Source organism: Miniopterus natalensis, chromosome 8 (genome assembly GCF_054644295.1).
Source record: "Miniopterus natalensis isolate mMinNat1 chromosome 8, mMinNat1.hap1, whole genome shotgun sequence".
Taxonomy (NCBI): Eukaryota; Metazoa; Chordata; class Mammalia; order Chiroptera; family Miniopteridae; genus Miniopterus; species Miniopterus natalensis.
The window spans coordinates 2239846-2255098 of record NC_142088.1 but is presented as its reverse complement, the minus strand read 5'-3'; the positions used below and the strand labels follow the sequence as shown (position 1 = coordinate 2255098).

The 15253-nt window shown below is 56.7% G+C and overlaps 1 protein-coding gene across 1 annotated transcript; it reads left to right on the top strand.

Moving 5' to 3' along the window:
• Nucleotides 1-3482: 3482 nt before the first annotated feature.
• On the top strand, nt 3483-13422 carry ACKR3 (atypical chemokine receptor 3). The gene is made up of 2 exons (XM_087819492.1): nt 3483-3532; nt 11550-13422. Exon 2 carries the CDS (start codon nt 11593-11595, stop codon nt 12676-12678), a length of 1086 nt encoding a protein of 361 aa, XP_087675618.1. The 5' UTR covers nt 3483-3532; nt 11550-11592; the 3' UTR covers nt 12679-13422.
• The last annotated feature ends 1831 nt before the right edge of the window (nt 13423-15253 follow it).

Genomic DNA, 15253 nt, shown 5'->3' with positions numbered 1-15253 from the left:
CCAGGCAGGCCTGGCTGTGGCTCTACCTCTGTCACCAGGGCTCCCCTTGGGCAGGCTGCCCACTCTTTCTGGGCCTCATTTCCTCAGTTACACACATGGGGGGGATGGTGCACCTTCCCAGCTGCGGTGAAGATTCCAGGCAGAACACGTAGCAGAGAGACTGCAGAGTCACGCTCAGATGCCGCTCCTGTGATGAAACATTCAAACTTTATCAAAAGGTCCATCAGAGGTTGAAACCTGAGTTAAGCATCTTTTTAAAAATCCTCACCCGAGGATATTTTTCCCATTGCTTTTCAGAGAGAGAGGACGGGGGAGAGAGAGAAAACCGTCAGTGTGAGAGACACATACTGATTGGCTGCCTCCAGCACGCGTCTTGACCCAGGCAGGGATTGAGCCTGCAACCTAGGTACGTGCCCCTGGCTGGAATCAAACCCAGGATCCTTCAACTCCACAGGCCAATGCTCCAACCACTGCGCCAAACCTGCCAGGGCCTGAGTTAAGTATCTTTGAATTCCTGAAAAAAACGCTATGAGTCACTGGGGTTTGGTGGGGCCAGGGGTGGGGCCTTGCTGGGACCTGTGAGGAGGTTCCTCTAACGGGAATCTTTTCAGTTAATCCTGAGAAGCACCTGGCAAGAATAGAAGGTTCTATTATAATTTTTTAAAAGATAAGAAACCTGATATTCAAAAAGGCTGAGCCGCCTCAGGAGACGTGATGTGTAAGTTGGGGTTCCAGGCAGACCTGTCTGGACAGAGCCCAGGCTCTTGGGGCCCTGTCTCTACTCCGAGGTCCTTGCAGGAAGAAGCTCTAAGTGTCTGTCCCTCAGGGGAGGTCCAGTCCTAGCTGAGCCCACTCCCAGCAGGCCGGGCCTGTAGATGCTGCGGTTTCCCCCCAGGGCTGGGACTCCAGGCTCCAGGGCTCCGCAATGCCTTGTGTGATATTCTGAGGTTGTTCTGGGCAAAGTCACTCCCCGAGCCAGGCGCACAGCTGAGTGTCCTCGAGGTCACATCTGCAGTCCCCAGTATCCAAGCTGACTCCGTTCTAGCTGGTCACTAGACACCCGGACCCACCGGCACTGGCCCTGGCCCTCCAGCATCCCAGAGCTTTTCAAGCGAGGCCGGGGCTGGGCAGGAGGCTGGGCCAGGCGGTCACACCTGCTCGCCTACCGGCCGAGGGTGGGGCGCGGGGCGGCCTCTTTGGGAGCCTGGGCTCCCAGGTGCGGCTCCCAGGCGGGGTGGCCGCTGGGTGGCCGCGGGGCCGGGCTGGGAACCCTCCCCCACCCACTGAGTGCACAGGGAACCACCAGCGCGGAGTCAGCCGGCCCGCGCCCCCACCCCCCTTCTCGGGGTTTCCTAGGAGAGCAACCAAACTCCTAAGCCGACCACGTGGGCCCCTCCCTTACAAAGGCGATCCTCCCAAAGCTGGGGTACACTTCCCCAGGGCCCCAGAGGCATTTCAGGCCCCGGGGCGATGGAGTCGGGTTCCCTTCGAAAGCACTGCTTACTCACCTCTCAGTTCCCCGGGCCTGGAACAGGGGCGGGCGGGGGTGCTGCACCCGGGCCGCAGCGGACGCGGGTGGGGGTGGGGTGGGGTGGGGGTGGGGTGGCCGCGGGCCGCCTCCTGCGCGCGGCCGAGCTGCGCCTCCCGCAGCCGCGAGTCCTGGGTCCACCGGCCGCCGTCGCCCCTGCACCCGGCCGGGCGGGGAGGGAGGGCCCCAAGCGGAGGAACTAGCCGGGTGCTTTTTTTTACAGCTGCTTTGCATGTCCCTTCCTCCACGGTTAGCAACAGCATCCTGGGGCAGGTTTCTTTTCAATGCCTGTTTCTTTTTCTCTTTTTTCTTTTTTCAAGAGAGCGCGCTGGATGCGAGCGGATTCAAACCCACCCTGTTTTTTCAGCGCAGCACCCAAACCTGCCCCGGGACAGATGCGTCTCTAAGGGACCGACGGCCAAGTTCACAGACGGAGACAAAGAGCCCGTGGCCAGTGTCACGGAGGAACCCCTGCTTCACAGCTGGGGGCGCATTTCCTTCGGGCTCGGAGGTTGGGTAACCGCAGAAGGAATCAGCGCCCAAGACGGACGCATGAGCATCCTCACAGCGCCCCCTGCACCTCGGGGGTGCGGAACAGCTGCCCGCAGCTTTCCTGGAGGGCAGCTCTCTCTGGGAGCTGGGCCTTGGGGTGCCCCTGGGAGCAGACCCCCTCGGGGCGCCCCGGGAGAGCAGGTGTGCGCTCAGCTCCTGAAGACTGATCTAAACAAAATACTGTTTTTGTTAAGGAGGCTTCCAGCGGAGGGGCGCGCGACCTCCCCGCCCCCCGGCCCCGCCTTGGCTGGCTGCTCTTATTTTTAGTAAAAGTATAAAAAGGGGCTCCGGAGGGAGAACGTGGAAACTCTGCAAGGGGCGCACTTGGCTCCGGAGGCCCTCAGAGAGCCCCCCGCGAAGGAAACGCTGCACCTCCCTCCGGGGAGCACCCCTACCGTGGTTTTAGAAGTGAAAGCTGAGGTCTTTGCTTTGTGGTTACTTTTCTAAATAGGGCGCGGGAGGTGAACGCTCCATGGAGCACATTTTTAGGTTTAATTCCCCCATGGACAGAACTTCAGCCACACACTTCTAGATAAGAATGTAGATTTAAATAATCATAACAATAATAGTAATAAAGCGTTGGCTAAACTCACCTCAGGAAAAACATCATCCAAGAGACACTTTTTCTACCCTGACTGTGTGTGCCCCGCACTGTGTAGCGGCTTCAGAGTATCGTTTTGCTTCGGTTTTCAAGGGCTTTGGGCCTAAAGTACTTTACAGAAAAAAAAAAAAAGACTTGAAATAAAATCTATTGAAATCTATTCCGGAGGCTCTTTCCCCGCTTTGGGGGTACTCGGTATGATGCCGATTGCTTGCTCCCGCTAACACCGTGACCTCCGTCTTGGAGGAATTAACAAAGGAAACCCAGGCTGCCTAAGTCAGCCCCCAGGTTCAGAAGTTCAGCGCATTTGTCTGGGGAACAAAGTCTTCCCGGGGCCGAGAGGCATTCAAAGGGCGCACTGGTGTTAATGGGATTGTTCGCGATATACCTGAGACCGGATAAATATTTGACGATTTCACAGAGCACCAGGGTCTCTTCGCAGTTTTTCTTCTAGCTGACACGTCCGTCCCCCCCCCCCCCTCCTCTCCCCACGGGGTCTGGACCTGGCGGCTTCATTAGACTTTGCAAATGAAGGAAGGTGGGGGTTTTCCAAGAGCGGCTGGTGCGCGTGGAGGGGCTTCGCTGGGAGCAGCAGACCGGGGTGCGCGGAGGGGTGTGTGCGTGCAAGCATGCATGTGTGTCTGCGCCGACCGTCGGGCGGGGCGGGGGTGGCACGGCGCGGGGGGAGGGAGGCGGGGTTGTGGGTTGCAGAGCTGCCATCTAGAGGCGCCTTCCCGCAGTGTATATAACGCGAGTCTGCAGCCCTGAGCTCGCAGTGCCCCGAACCGCTCAGCCCGCAGGCAGGGAGCGCGGAGCCCGCAGGCGAGCCCAGAGCCGGAGCGCGGCCGGAGGTAAGGCAGCGGCTCCCCTTCGCCCCGGCGGGGAGCAGGGGAGGCGGCGGGCAGGGCTGCCGCTCCGGCGGGGGGTTTGCGGGGCGCTTGCGCCGGATGGGTGCTTGCGCCGGACCGCGCGGGTCCGCTGGCGGGGAGCCGGCGCTCGTGGCACCGCCGCGCCGCACCGCGCGCCTACCCGCCGCCGCGGGGCCGGGGCGCCGTGCCCGGCGGAGCGCGAAAGGGCGGTTTTCTTAGGTCGCTCGTGGCAGGACCTCTCGTGCGTCCGTTGGGTTTGGGGGTCTGGTGTCCATCTGCGGCGGTGGGTGCCGAAGCTCCAGCGCGCGGAGGACTCCGCGAGGGGGTGGCGGGGTGTCCGTTGTGCCTCTCGGAGCCGGCGCGGGGGACAGCTTGGCACCCCGCTTGCCTGCTTCGCTTCTGCCGTGTCAGCTGCGGGACAGACCGACTCGGTAGGACACGCGCAAGTCCAGACCGATGTACCCTGGACTCCGAGGCATCCTTAACGGAGCAGACGCAGCCGGGGCTCTGCGGAGCCCAGGGCGCCCGAGTTCAGCGCCTCGGGGGGATCGCGGGTCCTGGGAGCCGGGGAGCTCGGCGTCTCTCTCCCGACCACGTCCTTGCTCATCTCACCCGAGTGCTTCTTGTTCGCGCAGGACGTGTTTAGTCCAAGGCTAGGACTTTATGATTTATATGTACCCCTTCGGTAAAACGTAAATTTTGTTCAGCTTTGTCAGCAGGCTCAAAAATTCAGGAGGCGTCCGAGAGGAAGGACTTTGGAGCGAGGGCAGAGATGGGTGGTTAACCGTGACTTGTGATTTCCAGACAGAATGAGAAGTTGTAAAAGTCAGACTGGCTGTCTCCCTCTCCCTCTCTCCCTCTCGCTCTCTTTTTCTGTCTTCACCCCCCCAATTCATTTGCTCGCTACAGAATAATTACATTTCCCTAAAGTGGAACTGCCCCCCCCCCCCCCAGCTCCCGAAGTGGTTGCCAGCCTTTGAAGGTGTTTGGTGCAGTGACACCCCCCCCCCCCCCCCCAAACTTCACTCTGCAGAGTCTCCATGTGATAACTTTCTCTTCTCTTTTTAAGCACAGATGCAGCCTTTGTGTGCCTTTATTATGCCAGGAAAATGCCAGACCAAATAGGCTTGCCTAGAAAAGAGAGTGGAGGCTGCTGGAGCCTGCGCCCAACTTTCTGCAGATTTAAGTGGATAAAGCTCTTGCCTCCCCCCCACCCGCCCAGCCTCCCCGATGCACGGCTCTCTCGGGGGCACAGGGGAGCTCCACCTTGGAAACAATTTGCCCTTTTTTCCCCTGTCTCTGCCATAAACACTCAAGTGTGCACACAACTGCTGAGCTCGATTCCACAGCCTCCTGGGGTGGGGGGTGGAGTGGGGGCGGAGGCTGCTCGGGGTGGAAAAGCAAAAGGAAAACTGAGAAACGCAGGTGGAAAGGAGAAAGGAAATTGGAAAGTGACCGTATTTTGCTGCCCATCTGATTTTTTTTAAACAGGGCCTGCATCGCAATCATAGTTTAAAGAAAGTTCTGTAAAGTATAGCCCAGGCCGCCTGCCTGGGCTTTAACAGGGGGTCAGGACTCTAGAGGTGAGGTTACCCGTTAACAACGAATCCTGAGAGAATGAAAAAGATATTGTGGTTTCTAGTCAGGCCCAGAACAGGCCAAGCATAGGCTTTCTGAATTGGGGAAAAAAACACACACAAAAACCCACAACAAAACAAACAAAAAAACCTATTTACTCAGAACAGTGGCTTTTTGTGTGATCTTTCTAGGTGGTGAGGTTCCTGTTTTCCTGGGAGACACGGAAGTTGGTGGCAGTTTCTCAAACCCGAGCCTGAGAGTCACTCTCAACCCTGAGAGTGGCCCATGAGGAGGAAACAGCCTTAAAGAAAGGTTTCAGGGCGAGATTTTTCCCAGTGACTTTGCAGGACTTGAATGGAAGTGGGGGCTGGGAAGGATTTGTGCTGTTAAACCAGGCAACCCAGGAACTTAGTCTTACTCTTGGGAGCATCCAAGTGGGCAGGTATGTTGTTCAAGTCCAGAAAATCATAGCTCTAGGGCACACATTTGCTGTTATAATAAAGGCAAGCAAAAAAAAAAAAAAAAAAAAGGAACCGGCTCTGTGCTGGGCTATCAGATGCCTTTGTTACACGAGGACCTACTAATTTAGAATTGGGGCGGGGAGCCCATTATTGCTTCCTTAGTAAAGCAATGGGGAATTGCTGGAGGAATTGTGTAGTTTTGTAGCAAAAATTTTGCTGAGCCAAGAGTAGGTGTGGAAGCTGACCCTGTTTTGTTCCAAGTGCCCAAAGGGTGGAGAGGCTGCGACTACCTCAGGTGGCCTTGAACTGCTGCTGGCTGAGGGCAGATCCGGGGCCGTGGACAGCGCAGCATGGGGACTGCACCCTGAGGCCCCGTCAGCAGAGCTGGCACGTCCAGATTTCTTATTGTGCCAGATACCTTTGTGGGGCTCTTTTCCTGGCTTGAATGGAAGAGTCTGAGATTGCGTAGCATTCTCCTGGGAGCCCCATTGTGTGTGCCGGGAGCCCTGAGTGGCTCTCAGCCTGGCTGACCTCCCGCCGCCTGGTCCTGGTCCTAAGCTGGGTGGGAATTCGGCTCTGGTTACACTCCGCCAACCCTGGCGGCCGCCTTTGTGACTCGGGACCTCAGATCTGCCCTGCTGGGCGCAGCTCCACTTCCCTGTGGGCAGCTGAGCACACAGACCAGGTCGGGTTTCTGGATGTGGGGGTTCACTGTATCCCCCAGTACCTAAGTGGACGAGGTGCCCCCTGTGTTGACGTGGCATATGTCCGAGGACCCCGGGAGTAGGTAGCCTGCATCTGAATTAGGGCATGGCTTTTTCTTTTTAAATTTTCTATTATTTTTTGAATTCTCAAATGGTTCAGAGCAGTTCTTTACTTGTGCAGGCCAGGATCATTCAGGGTCACTCATGTGTGTGTGTGTGTGTGTGTGTGTGTGGTCCAGTCAGCATTGTTTTCTGGGGGACAGACTGCACCCCAGGCTGCTCTGGCCACAGGAGTCCACTAGGCTGAGAACCACCCCATAGATTTATTGCAGGATTGGTAACAAAAACACTCCAAAAAGCGAACACTTGAAAACCAAACCTCGGTCCTGTGCAGTTGCCCAGTGATTCTCTAGGTCCTGGGGGTCCTCGTCTAGATGGCAGGCCCGGCGGGTAGCGGGTGGGGCTTTCGCAGGAGACCCGAGCAGGCCTCCCCTCCCCAGAGTCTCAGGAGAAGTCGGGAGAGTGAGGTGCCCGCCCCTTGTCCTGCCCGGCCTGTCTCCAGGTGCACAGCAGTGAGAGGGGCTGGACAGGTGACCTCGTCTGGGGACAGCACTGAATTGCTCCCCCAACTTCCAGCCTGGGAGAACAGGTCCCCAGTCGCAGAAAGTAGATAAAGAAGGTCCCCTGTAGGCAGGGGCCCTTCGGTGTCTGCGGGTGCCTGGGGCCTTGCCTGGCCCTCCGTATCTTATTTTTCCTGCTGGAGACTGCGGGCACCTTCCTCCCCAGATGTCCTCCCCCAGCAGTGTGTCCTCCCTGCCACCCGGCACACCTACAAGCCTGTGTGGTTGTGTCACCTCTGTCCTCAGAGCCTTTTCAGCACCAAAGCCGCTTGCTTGCTCAAGACCATGTGGCTCCTGCAGGGACAGGCCCAGCCTGACCCCTCCCCCCATCAAGCCTTGATTCTGGCCTCTAGCTCTGCTTGGTGAACCCCCTCAGTTAGCAGGGCTGTGATCATGCTGGGTCCCTGTGCCCCAGAGCAGAGCCCCTCACAGAGGAGGTTCCACAAACTTCTGGGGGCCTGAGGAGGGGTGATGGTATCCCTGCTCAGTGGGGATTTCCAAGGAGTCTCCTCTGCACACCCATTTCTAGGGACAGTCTCAGATCTTTCGTTTCATTGATTCATTGACTATTGATTCACTGACTGTTGATTCATTGACCACCTACTTTGGGCCCGATGGCTTTGCTGGCTGTGTCTGTAGGAAGGTGAGTGAGATGTCGTGAGCAGGCAGGAGAAATGTAAACCAGATACACGAGATTCGGCCTGGGCAGGAGAAGGTGGGAGGAACTGGGGACACGTCACTTGGGACGGGCGGGGCTGAGGGGTTAGTTGGGAAGGGGCTTCCTGGTCTGTGATGGGAAATGGCAAACACATTGAAGGCGGTTTGGCTGAACACTGGCCAGACACCTGAGCACTTGGCAGTCTGTCCCAGAGGGATTGACTGTTGGCCGGTGAAGGGACAGTTTACTGCAGGACAAATCACCGCCCTGTGGGGACGCTGAGCTCAGAGGCCTCTAATCCCGGCTTTCCCCGCAGCCTGCCCAGAGAGCTCAGGCAGAGCATTTGGATGCAGCTAAGTACCCCAGGCTGCTGGCTGCGGCTCACTCGTTGCCAGGGATACGTGGTGGGTGAATAGTGAGCCTGGGAAGTGAGAGGCACGGCTCCCAGGACCGTCCTCGGGGACAGAGAGGAGCCCTTCCACCACGTGGGACATCAGTGGTAGACGAGGCCCTGGCAGACCTGGTCCCCCGCAGGCCCAGGACGAGCCACTGCCCCTCGTGGCTGGTGCGAAATGCAGCCTGAGGGCAGGTGTGGGACGGGGACTCCGTGGAATCTAGGTGACTCGTAAGATAAACCCGGGAAGTGTGGGGGGCAGGGGAGGGGTCAGCAACCTACTTTCTGTTCTCACTTGAGTGTCTGTGGTCTGGAAACGTGGAACCTGAACCTTTATTGTTTTCTGGAACATTCCTGCCTCTATTAAAATTTACATAATTATTTTATTTTTCAATTACAGTTGACATCCAATATTATATGAGTTCCAGGTGTACAGCGTGGTGGCTAGACGTGTATATAACGTATGAAGTGATCCCCCGATAAGTCTAGTTTCCACCTGGCACCCTCCACAGTTGTTACAATATTATGGGCTCTGTTCCCTGTGCTGTACTTTACACACTCATGACTATTCTGTAACTGCCGATTTATGGTTCCTAATTAAAATTTATGTAATTCCTGATGTCAAATTTCAAATAATAGAGAAGTTTATAGAGTCAAAGCCGCAATCCCTGCTTTGTCCCCTCACCCCACCATCTTGGCCCAAAGTTTTATACATAATATGACAGTTCTCTGTGCCTTTTCTCATTTACATATAAAATGCACACAATGTTTGCCTTTTTTTACATGAAAGAGACTGCGCCCTGTGAATGGGCGCGGATCTGCTCACCGCTGCCGCTGAACAGCGTTACAACTTTCCACATTCTCAAGGGTCTGTCTCCTCTGTTTTCACCACGAACAGTGGACACCCGAACTTACTGAACCGTTTCTCTACTGATGGGCATTTCTGTCTTGCTAGCATATAATCTGTGCATCAATAAACATTCCTGTGTGTACACTTGGGAACATGAGAATCTCTCGGGAGGAGGAATGTGTGAATTGTGGAGTCACGGAACTGGAAATGTCTTTCATCCTGTGCCGCATTTCTCCCCCCTGCCGGGAACCCGTTATGCCGACACCTGACAACCTAAGTGTCTGTGGTGAGGCTCGTGCCCTGGCCCACCCTGGTGTGGGCTCCGAGCCACAGGGTAGCAGGCAGTGGGCAGCTTTGATTGACACCACAAAGTTGCTCCTAAGCTTCAGCTCCAAGAATGGCCGCTGCCTCCCAGGAAAGCTGACCATCCACACCGGCTGCTGCAGAGGAGGTCATGTGGGCATGGGACACGCTCAGCTCTGTGTTCCTTTCTTTCTGGTCCCTGTGATCGGCCCAAACCCCAGGGTTTATGGCTGTGGCCATGGCCTCTTGGGCTGTCCCAGTGCAGGCGGAGAAGGAGCCCAGCCCGGCACCAGCCCAGTGGCTCTCCTGTCCCTGGGCCCGGCCCACCTCTCTGGCTTGCCAGGCTGCGGCTTGTCCTCTAACCCAGCTCCTCCGCCCTCTCCATCAGCAGTGGGGACACTGAGGCCTGGGTAGGTCACCAGGAGGGGAACCAATGGCCACTTACAACCCAACAGAGGAGAACTTCCGGAAGCCTGCAGGCGGCCTCTGGTGATCGGGGTTCCAGGGTAGGTCGCCTGCCGTGAGTTTTGAGGCTGAGGAGCCAGCGGGTCCTGGGAGGCAGCGAAATGTCTCATTTCTTGGGGACTCTGCTCTTTATCCTGAAGGAGAACCGACCGCCCGTCTTTGTGTCCTGCATGACTTCCACGGCAGGGACACTGCCCAGAAGTGTCAGCTTCAGATTTGCAGCATGAATTAAGCGAGGAAGGGGAGGAAATGGGAGAAATCTCTAATACTGTCAACGATAAAATAAAATTTAAAAAATTAAATTGAAGAAAGAATTAAATGAGGGCACACTTTCCCCTAAAGGGAGCAGGAGGGCAGGGAAAGTTTTATTGAGCATTTGCTATGTGTTAGGTTCTGTATTAGGGCCTTCGGTTCTTAGGCGCTGGTGTCCTGAGAAGCTGCGGGCAGACGGGTTAACTAGGCTCAAGTAAACACTAACGAGTGAGGAGCCGGAATCCCGGCCCAGGAGGGTCCGCTCTCGGGGAGCTTTTCCCAGCTGCCTCTCATACCATCAGCGTGGTCACCTGCGCACCGCGGGTGGACCATCGACCTCCCTCCTCCGGGGAGTTCTCATGTGTGACCTGGAGTCTGCTTTAACTGCGCAAATAAACTTGGCTTGGTCAGTCATTACCTGGGACAGATGAGAAGGAAGGGTGAGCGCCCAGTCCTCACCAGGGCCTGTGATTATCTTAATTTTACATCTCCCCCTGTAGTCATGCCCACCCAGAGCCATGCGTGCCAAGGAAGGATTTCAGGGCCCTGGGGGCAAGGGGGGCAGTGGTGGAAGACAGCCCCTGGCACCTCCCATAGCTGGTGATTCATGGAGAAATCCTTGCCAGGCCAAGTGGTACCTCTGGGCTGGGTTCTCCATGAGTGCTGAGTGGTGACAATTCGGAGCATCGGCCTCACGTCAGGTCAGCAGGGGAGACAGTTGGGAAACGTGTCGGCTCCTCCAGGACGGCAGCAGGTGGTGACTTTTGTGCTTTGGGTCTTGGCACACAGAGCCCTTGGAGCAGTTGCACAGATAAAGGGTGGAAAGCCAGGCGCTGGCCCAGAGCTCGAGGCAGCTGCTCGGTTGCCCTCGGGTGGGAGTCACAGGGCAGCCTCGGAGCCCGCGGGCTTGGAGCGCGGTCAGCTGCAGGGTGCTCCACATGCTGACCACGTCCCCGGTGGTCTGCATGTCTGCAGCCGGAGGGTGGCCCAAGACCCGGATTACGTGCTGATTTTGCAGAGAGGTTGAAAGAAGTAGTCCCGTTTTTAATGCAAATTCAGAAGAGAGTCTGAATCAGTCTCACTAAGACCCCAGAGCAGGACACGGGTAAAGAACAGATTAATTCTGCCATTTTGGGGGTTGTAGATAAAATGTCTCCACTGTCCCCTCGCTGAGCGCTAGCCGGCCATCCATGTCAGCTGCCTGGCATTTCTCTGGCCCCTGGACTGTGTCGCTTTCACACCCTGGGCACAGCCGGGCTGGCGACTTCTTGCAAACACAGCCATGAAAAGAGAGAAAGCAAACACTGTCTCTTTGAGCATCACGTGGATTTAGATTCTGGGCGTGTCTGATTTTTTTTTTTAATATGTTTTTATTGATTTCAGAAAGAGGAAGGGGGGAGAGAGATGGAAGCATTAATGATGAGAGAGAATCATTGATCGGCTGCCTCCTGCACGCCTCCGACTGGGGATCGAGCCCACAACCCGGGCATGTGCCCTGACCGGGAATCGAACTGTGACCTCCTGGTTCATAGGTGGATGCTCAGCCCCTGAGCCACGCCGGCCGGGCTGTTTGATTTTGTTTCTCAGCGTCCTGTAATGGTTGTTCTCTTTGCAAAACTTCTGCAGAGCCGAAGCCTATGAGGCGCTGAAAGAGCGTTGTGACCTAAACGCGAGTGTTTCCTAATGACGCGGTTTTCCTCTTCCGTCTTTCCAGTTCAATTTCTCACGCAGGCCACCTGGTCGCTGCCCTCACCGCCATGGAGCTGCATCTCTTTGACTACTCGGAACCCGGGAACTTCTCCGACATCAGCTGGCCCTGCAACAGCAGCGACTGCATCGTGGTGGACACGGTGACCTGCCCCAACATGGCCAACAAGAGCGTCCTGCTCTACACGCTGTCCTTCGCCTACATCTTCATCTTCGTCATCGGCATGATCGCCAACTCCGTGGTGGTCTGGGTGAACATCCAGGCCAAGACCACCGGCTACGACACCCACTGCTACATCTTAAACCTGGCCATCGCCGACCTGTGGGTGGTGGTCACCATCCCGGTCTGGGTGGTCAGCCTTGTGCAGCATAACCAGTGGCCCATGGGAGAGCTCACGTGCAAGGTCACCCACCTCATCTTCTCCATCAACCTGTTCGGCAGCATCTTCTTCCTCACCTGCATGAGCGTGGACCGTTACCTGTCCGTCGCCCACTTTGCCAACACCTCGAGCCACAGGAAGAAGGTGGCTCGCCGTGTCGTCTGCGTCCTGGTGTGGCTGCTGGCCTTCTGCGTGTCCCTGCCCGACACCTACTACCTGAAGACGGTCACGTCTGCCTCCAACGAGACCTACTGCCGGGCCTTCTACCCGGAGCACAGCGTCAAAGAGTGGCTGGTCAGCACGGAGCTGCTGTCCGTGGCCTTGGGCTTTGTCATCCCTCTCTGTGTCATCGCGGTCTTCTACTTCCTGCTGGCCCGCGCCATCGCGGCGGCCGGCGACCAGGAGAAGCACAGCAGCCGGAGGATCATCTTCTCCTACGTGGTGGTCTTCCTGGTGTGCTGGCTGCCCTACCACGTGGCGGTGCTGCTGGACGTGTGCTCCATGCTGCACGTCCTCCCCTACTCCTGCCAGCTGGAGAGCCTCCTGTTCACCGCCCTGCACGTCACGCAGTGCCTGTCGCTGGTGCACTGCTGCGTCAACCCCGTGCTCTACAGCTTCATCAACCGCAACTACAGGTACGAGCTGATGAAGGCCTTCATCTTCAAGTACTCGGCCAAGACGGGCCTCACCAAGCTCATCGACGCCTCCAGGGTGTCGGAGACGGAGTACTCCGCGCTGGAGCAAAACACCAAGTGATGCGAGTCTCCGGACGGGACGCGTGCGTAGCTGTCCGCGGGGCTCCCGGCCACCTCGGGGCTCGAGACCCAGGCAGCGTGCGGGGAGGCGAGTCCCTGTGCGCCTCCCTCCGTCTCCCGTGCCAGGGCGGCTGGGACCCCGGCGGTGCGTCAGGCTGGCCGGGCCGCCCGCGGGTGCGGCTCACCCGGGCCTGCGGCCGGAGGGCGGGGCTTGCTGCACTTTTGTACTATAGGACTTTCTGTTTCCTGAAGGTTTTCTATGGTGGTTTGTATTTAAATGCCGAGACTTTATTTTCTCGCTCTCGCTGTACCTTATAAATGTATTTGAAAGTCTAAGTATATTTTAAATGTATGGGAAGTGTAACGCTGACATGTACTCCGTGTTGTAGTTTGAAAGTGAGTGTGACTTCGGTTTTGACTAAGGATGACAATGACTGTTAGCTGTTGTGAAATTATATATAAATCTATAAATCTATGCCGGCCTCGGCGGAAATGTTCTATTCACAACAGCCTTCTACGTGGGGCGCTTTGTCCCGGCGTGGGGTGTGCGACGAGGACTGCCCTGTGACGCAGTTTCTGACGTGAATAATATCTGTAAACTTATACTGAAAACAGAAAAAAAACAACAAAAAAAGGCAAATTGTTCCGGCCTGCGACGCTGTGCATAGAACAGAGAGCCGTAGGCCAGAGTTCGCTCAACCTGTAAGTTATTTTCTTAAAAATAAAGATTTTGTTTTTCCTAAAATGGCTTTTGAGTCTCAGTTTCAAAAGCATGTTTGGCATTTAGGAGGCACATATGATAAAAACATACAAATACACAGCACATGCAGGTCAACATACAGTGAACATGTAAAGAAAGACCACTACCATCGAGGCAACACCCAGGGCCCAGGACTCTGGTGTCCCCAGGGCCACACATCGCCGCTTCCTGAACCTTCTGTGGTTTAAACTTCATTCTCCTTTCTCTCTTCAGGAAAATCTCTTTATTTAAAGATAGCCCATCAACGACCCTGTTCCTGAGGCCATGTGCTAAGTGAGTGACCAAAGCCACCTACTTTCCTGGTTAGAGAGCGCGCTCAGGATGCCGATTCAGCTGAGCCTTCCCCAGCTGGACCCGGGCCGCAGAGGCGTCGGCCAGCAGGCTCGTCAGGGCGGGGGCTCGGGAGGCCTGGCTCCCCGTTGCTGCCCTCGCCACCTCCAGGGCTGACGGGACCCGTTTGCACAGAGAGCTCTCTGCCGACACAGAGGGGGACCGGGACCGGGAGCTGTGAGCGTGCCCCGAATGGGATGAGTGCGCGGCTGCTGGTGCAGGAGGGTCCCCGCAGCTCCCTCCTGGAGGGACCGGCAATGTCTCTGGGTGGAGACAGGCCTGAGGCTTCAGTCCTCCTGGGCGATGGCTGAGGGCTTGAAAAGCTCTACCCGGTTTTCTGAAACACTCCGCACCCTTCCCCCTGTCCTGGGCCCCCCGGGGAGAGCTAGTCCCCATCCTGGATGGCGCGTGTACACGGGGGCTGCTAGGGTCCCAGGTCTTCACACCAGCGGCATCTGACAGGAGCGGTGCTGGTTCCGTCAGGCCTGAGAGGAAATGCGGGGCTGTTTTACTTTGTCCTTCTGGGCGGCTGGCGGTGGCCCGACCTCCGTACAGTTCCGCCGGTCTCCTTACCCAGTGCCACTTCTGCACACACGCGCTTCGTGGTGACTATTACGTGTCCCGGCCACGATGCCTATGGTCACGCCTAGGACGGCCCTAGCCAGTGTCTGGGTCAACTTTCAATTTAATATTTACAATATTCACTTTAAAAGGCCCCAGGAAGGGTGTGGTTCGCGGCGGGGCTGCGACAGAAGGTAGGTGACATCCAAGCCCGCCGCTCAGCAGCTCGGCGACGCTGGCTGCATCTCACCGTGGACTTCAGCGTGCTCCCCCTCCCTGCGACCTCCCCACCTCCGTGAAAGGCGACTGCAGGGGTCAAGGGGCGCGTGTACGCCAATAAATACTGTTGAATGGACGAATAAAGGGACGAGCGAGGCCTTAGAAACCCGGGCCGGCCACACAGGGGCCCCGAGAATTTCCCAGGCCCCGGCGTGTTTCGTGTCCTTAGCCGCCCGCCCGGCCGCTGGGGATGACCGAGCGCCAGCACCGCCACTCCGCACGCTCCAGGGCTACGTTCTCCGGGGCCTCGCTGGGGGTCACCATCTGGACGCCCCAGATCCTGCTTCCCGGGGACTGAGACACTTGGCCGCGAGGGGAGGACTCGTCCTAATGCGAGAGGCACCGGCTGTCTGCTCCGTGAGTGAGAGTGACGGTAATTTTGGTGTTTTTTTCTATTTTCAAAAGCTTCGTTTTTGTTGGCTTTTCATATGCTTATGTCCCTAGAGCTTTCCATGTGGGACTCAGAATGGCTGCCAATCACGTCATTTCTCCCCGAGGAAGGGCTGGGGGTGGGGAGCGGTGGCTTCCTCAGTCACTGGTCACAATGTAATACCCGAAAGCAGCCGAATGGGAAAATCTGAATTTCCATAGTTATTTCTGGAACTAAACTGATTAAAATCATTTCCTAGGTAGGTCGGAATCTTCC

Bases quoted from the DNA above. Each gene is read 5' to 3' on its own strand.
- ACKR3 (XM_087819492.1), top strand. From the start codon at position 11,593: ATGGAGCTGCATCTCTTTGACTACTCGGAACCCGGGAACTTCTCCGAC.